The sequence below is a fragment of the Enhydra lutris genome, unplaced genomic scaffold (genome assembly GCF_002288905.1).
Source record: "Enhydra lutris kenyoni isolate GAN:26980312 unplaced genomic scaffold, ASM228890v2 scaffoldscaffold27, whole genome shotgun sequence".
Taxonomy (NCBI): Eukaryota; Metazoa; Chordata; class Mammalia; order Carnivora; family Mustelidae; genus Enhydra; species Enhydra lutris.
The window spans coordinates 17,555,245-17,565,570 of record NW_019154111.1 but is presented as its reverse complement, the minus strand read 5'-3'; the positions used below and the strand labels follow the sequence as shown (position 1 = coordinate 17,565,570).

Genomic DNA, 10,326 nt, shown 5'->3' with positions numbered 1-10,326 from the left:
ACTTGCCCCCCTTAAAAAAATAAGATGAAATCTCATAATTTTATGAGAGGTTTTTTTCAACTTTTGGCATGCCACTGTAAGGTGGTCTTTCAAGAAATAACAAAAATGAGAGGTTCAACTGAAATTCTATTTAACAAGGCTTTGCTAAGGCAATGCTTGGCATAGCATTCTACACAAGTGGGAAGGAAAAAGGAAAAACAGGTACATTCATCTCCCTGTAGGCACAGTAATGATTTGGAAAGATGAGACAAATGTTAGCTATTACAGGATTTGTATCATGCAGAATAGAATATAATTTTATTGATTCAAACACAGGAGTTCTCCAGTTTCGAGAACGGAATTAAACTCCTGCCCTTCAAGTTGAGAACTTGGTAAAGTTGACAGTCTTGATACAGAAACGTTATGTTAACCATATATTCTATATTTATTTTTTTCCAGTTATAGATGAAACAACTTGCAAAACATTCTTGAAATATGAAGCAAGAAGAATAACATTTAAATGTCATGTGATCATTATACCTCTTTATCCATCAAAGTGGCTTCATTCCACTACCTTTCTTCTGTGCTCAAATCTTGCATGAAATATCGGACAAGCTGAAGTGTTTGGGAGGAAATTTTCATAGTCATTCGTCTTTGCAATGGGTGTGCTCAGGTTCCAGCGTATCTTCTTTAGGAGTTCTGTGGGATCCAGTGGACTCACGCAAGCCGCGCTCACCCTCCTTCTGATTATATGTTGCTCGACTCAGGAGTACAGAGCACCTCCTTTTATTCCAAATGTATCTTTCCTCTGGGCCTGGAATGTCCCAAGTGAAGAGTGTGATACAAATTTTAACGTGCATCTAGATCTGAACCTTTTCTCTCTAGTAGGAAGCCCTCGAAAAACTGCCAGGGGACAAAATATTACAATATTTTATAATAACAGACTTGGCTACTATCCTTACATAGATGACAAGACTGGCAAAGGTATGAATGGAGAAATCCCCCAGACTGGAAACATGATAAAGCACTTGGCGAAAGTCAGGGAAGATATTGACCATTACATAGAAGTAGACACGACGGGCCTGGGTGTCATTGACTGGGAAAACTGGAGGCCTATCTGGATGAGAAACTGGAAACCTAAAGATATTTACAAGAACCTTTCTATTGAGTTGGTTCACCAACAACATGCAGAACTTAATGACACAGAGGCCAACAAGAGAGCCAAAGCAGATTTTGAAAGCGCAGGAAGGTGTTTCATGGAAACGACCTTAAAACTGGTAAAAGAACTTCGGCCAAATTATTTATGGGGTTATTATCTTTTTCCTGATTGTTACAATGGTTTTAAAGAAACCAATTACAATGGAAGTTGCCCTGATATAGAAAAGAAGAGAAACGATAGACTCGACTGGTTATGGAAGGAAAGCACGGCCCTTTTCCCATCCATTTATTTGATTGGCAAATTCCAATCTTCTCCAAAAGCAGCTCTCTATGTCCGCAATCGTGTTTTGGAAGCCATTCGGATTTCTGCAGTACACAGTGTTAAACATCCACTTCCAGTTTTTGTATATACCCGTCCAGTTTTTGCTGACATAGCTTTGAAATATTTTTCTGAGGTAAGTCAAGGTGTGAGACCTATGAACTAGCAGCCACAAAAGGTGTTTAGTGGAATTCAACATCATTTTTGAAGGGAGTGAGATTTGGCTTTTAACATCCTTTACAAATATGCACACAGATAGTACTCCATTTTTATGTGAATGCAAAATAAGAGTATATTTCATTTGTTTGTTTATTTATTTAAGATTTCATTTACTCACTTGAGAGAGAGAGAGAGTGCACACACAGCAGAGGGAGAGGCAGACAGAGGGAGAAGCAGGTCCCCCACTGTGCAAGGAGCCTGATGAGGGACTCAATCCCAGGACCCCAGGATCATGACCTGAGCTGAAGAGAGCAGCTTAACTGACTGGGCCACCCAGGCATCTCAAGATTATATTTCTTTTAAATGTAATCATATAATATCTTAGCAACCATGAAAAAACTAGGTAGCACAGACAATGTATTAACTCAGTTCCCTTTTTTCCCTTTCATGGGGTTTGTCAATAGAAGTAATTAAAATAATAACAGAAAAATCTGTATATTTGTTAGAGTAAGGATGTGGTGGCAACAGAAATAGTGGGGAAATATTTGAATTATTATTGTTGTCAGAATTCTTAGCTTTGGTGTTACTGTCTTATGCATAGCATTTCTATTTTATTTCTGTTAACTCTTTCTGTCACATTCACCAGGAGGACCTTGTGAGCACAATTGGTGAAACAGTTTCTCTAGGTGTTTCTGGAATGGTAATATGGGGAAGCCTCAATATAAGCCAAAATGTGGTAAGTTGAATTGACAGGAAATAGATGAAAACATTTCTACTTTTAATGTTTTTGAGGATGGTTGTACTGAATAATAAAAGTAAGTACTATGCTTGGCACACAGTAGTATGTGCTCAGTTAATACTGGTTGCATCAAGCTGTCCTTCATTTGTGTGGTTATGTTATAAGGCAGAAAAAATTGTACCTCTTTTCCAGCAAGGAAACAGAAATTCAATGAAACTGACCAAAATTCTCTAGGCTATGTGGCTAGCAAGTAGCAAAAAGAGGACTACAAACTCAGTTTTCTGACATGGTGTTTGGCTTTTTGAATTGTACTGATAGGTCTCTTCTCAAAAAACCCATGAAGTAGTCAATGAAATAATAGTCAATTCTTTCATTCATTCAATTACTGTTTATTAAGCACTTCTTTTGCTTATTCATTTAGTCACTCAATGGCAGTTTATTACACGGGTCAGCAAATGATGGCCAGGGGCCAAGAATGAATTTTCTCCTTTTAAATGGATGGGGAAAAACTCCCAAAGAATATCATTTATAGTAGGTGAAAATTAGTAATTATTTAAATTTTAGTGTCTACTGGGAAAGTTTTATTTAGTGGAATACAGGCATGTTTCTTAGTTTAGATGTCTATGGCTGCTTTTGCAGTACAAAGAAATAACTGAATAGTTATGGCAGTCACCCCTAAATATTTACTGTCTGCCTCTATACAGAAAACGTTTGCTGACTCTTGGTTTATTGAACATCTCCTGTGATTAAGTGCCAGATAATCCTAGGTGCTAAAAATGAATTTTTGAAGGGATCTGAATGAATTTTGAACTGAATGAAGAGAAGTCCCTTCACCATGAAGCTGCATCCTTACAAGTGGAAATGCAACTTATGCAGATAGGATATGTCAGGTAGTGATAAGTGCAATAAAGAGCAATGAAGCAGTGTAGGCAGGATAAAGAGAGATAAAATGGCGGTACTTAAGATGGGGCAGTCACAGAAGGCCTCTCTGATGAGGTGCTGTTAGAGCAGAGACCTGATGAAAACCAGGCACCAAGGCTCTAAGAGACCAAGTGGGGATGGTGAGTGCAAGAGCCTTCAGGCTGGAATGTGCTTGTCAAAGAAAGACAGAGGAGGTCAGTGTGACCGGAGTGCAGTGAGCAAGGAAGACTTGTGGTAAGCGAGAAGACAGGGTCATATGGAGGGCTTCGTAGGACACCATGGGGCTTTGTCTCTGATATGGAAGGCCACGAAGAGACTTGAGCAGAAGAGTTGCAGTCTCTGACAAACATTTCTTACTTAGCTGAGCTGAGGGTCCACGGTGGACGGGCAAGAGCGGGAACAGGGAGAGGAAGCTGTTGATGGCCTGGACCACAGGTGCTGGCGTGTGGTTTGAATATAACCCAACAGTAGAACTGAGAGGTTGGACTGAGGGACTGGATGAGTAGGATGGATAAGAGAAGTGGTTAAGATGACTCCAAAGCTTCTGGTTTGAAAGAATTGGCCTCTGAGATGGGAGAGACTTAAGGAGGAATGGTTTGGTGGGGGCTGGGCAGGGAGGAAGAAAAAGGAGCCAGGAGTGGGGAAGAGGTGCATAAGCAATTGGGAATTACTTTTTTCAAAATATTACTAAATTGTTCAAACCTTCTCTAAGGGAGAGGAAAAGGAATACTTCCTTATTTTCCACAGGTTATATTTACTGTTATCTATTTTAAGTAAAATTTTGAGTAAAACTTGTTTTATTAGGAAAAAAAAATGTCCATTTTTTTCTCTATGGGTGAGTTCTTTTCATTTTTCTCCTAATGCATTTTCTTCAGTTCAAAAGGCCTTTAACTATTACCACCTAATCCTTTTCTCTCTTATTTTCATCCTTATTTATTTTTCTGTGTCAGATCTGTCTTCCCAACCTCTTCAATCCTCTTGATAGAGTAAAGCTATCACGTGGACACTGCTGAACTGGAGCTCAACTTTTCCTTCTCTAACAGATGTGGAAATATGAGAGACTTAGGTGCCACATAGAATATCTCATAGAGCTCATGGCCAGGGAGACTTCTAAGACCTATAGAGAAGAGACTTTATACAGCAATCTAAGACCAGAAGAGACCTTTTGTCTCTTGTCCTTCAGATAGCCTCACTATATTGTTAATTCATTCACTATAAATTCATTCATTTATAAAAGTACTCAACAGTAGTTCCCATTATGAGATTTTTTTCAAGGTCATCTGAGCCCTTCTACTTTTTGGTAGAACTCTATTGTCTCTGGCTTGATCACCAATAAGGAGAAATAATATAAAATGTAAGTATGGAGAAAGGTATATGTCCCTGGTGCAAAATCTTCCATGTCAGAAAATCATTAAAAAATTATAATTCTCCTAAATATATTCCTAATTTTCATTCACTGTGTCTCAAATCTGTAAACACCTTTCTCAAGGGTCTTATAAATTATCTGATGGAATCATTTATAAATATTCCCCATACATTCCTTCTTTTTTCTTTTCTTTTCTTTTCTTTTCTTTTCAGAACTGAGAACTCCACCCTTATTCTGATGAGGAGTGAATCAGGCTTTCTCCAATTAGTAGTACGGCATGACATATTATTATAAGTCATACCTAGTTTTTTTCTTTTATTATTGCACTTTAATCTTAGATTTACATTCTTCTACCATGATTCTCAGAGCATCTTCAGCATTTTTCATACACAGAGAGTTCTTCAATTTCCTACCTAATGACACTGCCTTGAAATTGCCCCCTGTGATCTCTGTTTTATGTATTTCTGCTACTTTTCCCACATGATGATTTCAAATGCTAATTCTATCATTACTTCCCCTTTTTTCTATGTCATTTGTAGCCAACAGAATCATGGACTACTCAACTTATTTTCTCTGATTCATTGACAACTTGAGAAACTGGTAACTGCAGGTTTAATGACTGAAATTGACTTAAAACAATTGTTATCAAATGTAAGCAAGCTATTTCCTTCCATTCCATGTTATTAGATCCAGTGGTATGACAGCCAGCTCCTACTGGTCCCAGCTCACGAGACCTGATTATTAAATATTTAGAAATTTTGTGAACTGGTTGTTAACACAACCATTATTAAAAATTAAATTACAAAAACTTAGAATGAAATAAGTACTGTTAAAACCAAAGCAATAAATACTCGGGGCACCTGGGTGGCTCAATCAGTTAAGCAGCTGCCTTTGGCTCAGGTGCTGGGATTGAGCCCCGCGTCGGGCTCCCTGCTCAGTGAAGGGCCTGTTTCTCCCTTTCTTGCTCCCCCTGCTTGTGCTCTGTCAAATAAATAAATAAAACCTTAAAAAAAAGAAGTAATAAATACTTAAAATGTATCAGTTACATACTTCACTTTACTATTATCCATACTGTTGAGGAACTTGACATCTATGATATCTGCATTAAGTGGAAATAGTAAGTAATGATGTGCTTCTCCACACCATATTACCACAACAGGGGCTTGATTTCCAATCACTCAGTGATAGCAGGTTGATAGCTTAAAACTGGCCACGGCAGATGCACTTACACCACGGGTATTCACAAATGCTATAAACCGGGCCTTATCTTTTAGAAAACCAGTTTCAAATCCTTCCAAAGACTACATCTTGTGTAGGCTAACGATTCTCAAACCATTCTTATCCTTCACTCTTCTTTTTGCCCAGCTCTTGTCTCTGTGGTCACCCAGACTGTCATCTGAACTTGGTATCAATTCTCATGTATCTTGGCCCCTGGGTATACAGTATTGTATCCCCAGGGGGACTGGATATAGTATTGAAGAACACTGACGAAGTCTCGGCACTCATGCAGCTTATATTAATATTGGAGGGATAGAAACAATACACAAATAAGAAAAATATTTGATGTGATAAGTAATATACAGAGAATTAAAACAGATGTGAGAAAGTAGATAGGAAAGGTGTCTGAGGTTTAATTAAAGCTGCAATCTGAATGGCTAGATAAAGTGACCGTGTTAAAAATTAGAGGAAAGAGGGACGCCTGGGTGGCTCAGTGGGTTAAAGCCTCTGCCTTCGGCTCAGGTCGTGATCCCAGGGTCCTGGCATCGAGCGCCGCACCGGGCTCTCTGCTCAGCTGGAGGCCTGCTTCCCTTCCTTTCTCTCTGCCTGCCTCTCTGCCTACTTGTGATCTCTGTCAAATAAATAAATAAAATCTTAAAAAAAAATTAGAGGGAAGAGCATTCCAAGCAGAGGGAAGAAGTAAGTGCAGTTTGAAATAAACCTGCCATTCTTATGAAACAACTAGCATGCCTAAGGCAGAGTGGGTAAGGAGGGGGTATTCAAGAGGAAGAAAGAATTACCTCACATCAGGTTGTATATAAGTCAGGTGAAGTTGAATTTTATTCTAGACACCATGCAAAACTAGGATTAAGAAGAGGTTTTCTACTGCTGCTATAATAATGACAACACACTTAGTTTAAACAAGAAAGAATTATTATCTCATACTTTGTAGTTCAGAAGTCCAGCATGGGTCTTAACAGACTCGAATCAAGATGTTGATAGGGTTGCGTTCCTGTCCAAGGGAGGACCCTCACTTGCTCATTTGGGTGGTTGGTAGAATTCATTTCCTCCTGGCGGTAGCAATGAGATGTCTATTTTCTGGCTGGCTATGATGGCTAAGGGTCATTTCCAGCTTCTAGAGTTTGCGGCATTCTCTAGCTCTTGGCTCTCTCCTCTATCTTCAAAGCCAGCAATGCTGGGTTGAGTCTCCTTTACCTTTAATTTGTTCTCTTTCTTCCATCTCATTTTTTTTTTAAATCCCAGCTGGAAAAGTTTCTACATTTTTAAAGGACTCATGTGATTAAATTGAGCCCATCCAGATAACCTGGGATAATCTCTCCATCTCAAGGACTACATTCTTCTCCGTAATCATATGTATAACGTTCCTTTTGCCATGCAAGGTAACAAGGTCACAGGTTCCAGGGCATTAGAGTATGGACATTCTTGGAAGGCCCTATTCTTCCTATCATTGCTGGCATCATCTCAAGGCATATAACGAGATAGAGTCAAGTGGAAGCTTCCAAGATTCCTTGACTTGCCTTCTGATCTACTACCACCACTTCCTTTGGTTTGCTGGAGAACTAGCATGGCCAGCTTTCTCAGTGGAACTATGGATTATGAAAGAAAGCAAGTGACTATCTTCCGTGTTTTTAAAAAGACAGCATCCCAGTTTTAGAATGCATTGGTCTCAAGATTAATCATTTTACTTACTCATCACTCGTGCTCTGCCAAATAAGTGTATTTGTAAAAGAGCTGTCATAATTCACCCATAACTTGAACTGTACATAACATTTAACATAAAGTATACTCAGTTGAACATGTTTAGTTGTTTTGAGCTAGCAGTTGAGAAATCTTCCTCATGCTGTTTAAACTTGTCTCACAAAGAGGATTCTTATTACCTTTATTTATAATTTCATGAGCGCTAACCAATGATATGCTGGATCTTAATGCTAAGCACCTTTATATACATTGTATCTTGTCATCTTCACAACAACCCTATGAGGTAAGTGCTATAATGATCCTTATTTCATAAACGACAAAGCTGAAGCATAACCGGGTTAACTGATTTGCCCAAGGTCACCCAGATAGGAAACTAAGACTTAGAAAACTTGCAAGATTTCCAAGGTCACAGAGCTAGTCATTCATGGAACTGTGACCAATCTTGGAAGATGGGCCCCAGAGACCATTCTCTAACTGCCCTACCATCCTGCCCTATTTTAGGAATTATTGAAGTCCAAGGCTAGGCTGAGTTAAGGTTTAACTGGTCAATTATTCAGTTAAATCAAATGGCATGTGAAACTTACTTACAAATGTTACAAGACAGTTGGAATAATCTTGCTTGATAAGGTAAAAATGGTAAACTACTTCCAATCTCTTGCTGGGTCTTGTTTTATCTTGCTTCCTTAGAAACTGCCTATCATAGTGAATTAATTTACAGATGAGCTAACTTGTCCCTTAATATTCTAACCTTCTTATAATTTTACAGCAATCTTGCACAGAGCTAGACAATTACATGAAGAATAAACTGAATCCTTACATAATCAATGTCACCCTAGCAGCCAAAATGTGTAATCAAGCGCTCTGCCAGGACCAAGGAGTGTGTATAAGGAAACACTGGAATTCAAGTGACTATCTTCACCTGAACCCAGAGAATTTTGTTATTCAACTTGAGAGAAATGGAAAATACACAGTACAAGGGGAACCCACACTTGAAGACCTACAACAATTTTCCCAAAAGTTTCATTGCGCTTGTTATGCCAATGTCCATTGTATGGAGAGAGTTGATATGTCTGAAGTCCATACTATTAAAGTATGTGTGCCTGGAGATGTTTGTATAGACACCTTTCTAAACTCAGGACCCGGTGGTCATCCTTCTAGCCGGAAGGAGAAATCTGCCACTTCCAGCAATATCTTATCTGCCATGCCACCTGCCACAGGGTCTCCATGATCCTGCTAAAGATCTTAGTAGGTGCCTCAAAGCCAGATAGCAGAAGATGACTGCAAAAATCCTCAAGTAGGCTCTCAAAGTGTACATATTCGAAATAAGAAACAATAAAACAACCCATTCAAGTACAAGTTCAGTGTTTATTAAATTTTCTGCCTACATAGATTGTTTTAATATCTTTTACACCTCTATATACGACAGTTTAGCTAGCTTAGATTTTTCTAGGCAAATGACAGTACCTATATACTCAAAGATTTATATTTGAAAAGTTAATCAAAACTTATGGGCAAGATAGTATTTTTATTTTTTGAGCAAAGATTGCTTTTTCACAATCAAATTGAACCTGAGATCATTATTAATTGATGAACAAAGGATATTGGCTAGCACTTTCAATTTTCAAAATTGTGGTCAGGGCAGTATTACTGTAGTAGTATCCACTGATACTACATTTTGCTTTTGAAAATCAGAGTAGAATGTTAATTATTAGTATTTCATAGAATTTGTTTTGTGAGAGGATATCCAACTTTGTATTTTCTAATTGCCATGAGCCTACAGCAAATATCTCACATACCGTGATGTGTATATACAAGAACTAACAGATATCTGCTATATTCTTGGTTCAATCTATCAAAGACTGATTGTAAGGTCTATACACTTAGAGGCCTAGTGTTCTTCTGATAAAAGTAAAGATTTAGGGGCGCCTAGGTGGCTCAGCGGGTTAAGCCTCTGCCTTCGGCTCAGGTAATGATCTCAGGGTCCTGGGATTGAGCACCACATTGCGCTCTCTGCTCAGTGGGGAGCCTGCTTCTCCCTCTCCCTCTGCCTGCCTCTCTGCCTACTTGTGATCTCTCTCTCTCTGTCAAATAAATAAATAAAATATATATTTTTTTAAATTAAAGATTTAAATAATGCTAATTTACTGCAAATGAATGTCTTTCCAAGTAGTTTGTAATTTGCAATAAAAATGTTAAGAAATTATTATGGTAATAAACCTTATCTTTTAAAATGTAATATCCCAAGTGTACCCTGTCTGCCTTGAGCATAGAACTATGGATTTTAGGTATTTCATCTTGATAATTTCTTCAAGTTATGTTATAAAAAGGTAATATTTAAAAAGTGATTATCCTGTCAACTCTGTACATGGTTTAACAGGTATTCAGAATAAATATGAAAAACAGCCCCGTTTCCTTTCACTCTTGATGATCTTTGACAATTCTGTGTACTTAAAGGGCCTTATTTCATCTGAGCATCCATTCACATCTTTCATGAAGTATTTATTGAGTGTTTACTCTCTGCCAGGCTCAGTATTCAGTGTCTCAGATTCAAGGTGAAGTAGCATGGTCTTGCTTCAGGGAGTTTGTTATACATCTGAAGAAGATAAATATTTGAAAGTGGAAAATAACAACATAGTCTGTGATATAAATGCTATTAGAGAAGTCTGGCATGCTCTGGCATACAAATAAGAATTTGGAGATGTCAGAGAAAATTTCAAGGCTGTCATGAAAGAGATGATGTGTCTACTG

At 38.2% G+C, this 10,326-nt stretch overlaps 1 protein-coding gene across 1 annotated transcript; it reads left to right on the top strand.

Moving 5' to 3' along the window:
* The first annotated feature begins 591 nt into the window (after positions 1–591).
* LOC111151847 (sperm adhesion molecule 1) lies at positions 592–8,806 on the top strand. Its single transcript, XM_022510061.1, has 3 exons — positions 592–1,592; positions 2,262–2,351; positions 8,345–8,806. The coding sequence occupies exons 1-3, from the start codon at positions 639–641 to the stop codon at positions 8,804–8,806; spliced, it is 1,506 nt and encodes a 501-aa protein (XP_022365769.1). The 5' UTR covers positions 592–638.
* The last annotated feature ends 1,520 nt before the right edge of the window (positions 8,807–10,326 follow it).

Bases quoted from the DNA above. Each gene is read 5' to 3' on its own strand.
- LOC111151847 (XM_022510061.1), top strand. From the start codon at position 639: ATGGGTGTGCTCAGGTTCCAGCGTATCTTCTTTAGGAGTTCTGTGGGA. The intron at 1,593-2,261 runs GTAAGTCAAGGT...CACATTCACCAG, and splicing joins CTTTGAAATATTTTTCTGAG to GAGGACCTTGTGAGCACAAT. The intron at 2,352-8,344 runs GTAAGTTGAATT...ATAATTTTACAG, and splicing joins TCAATATAAGCCAAAATGTG to CAATCTTGCACAGAGCTAGA.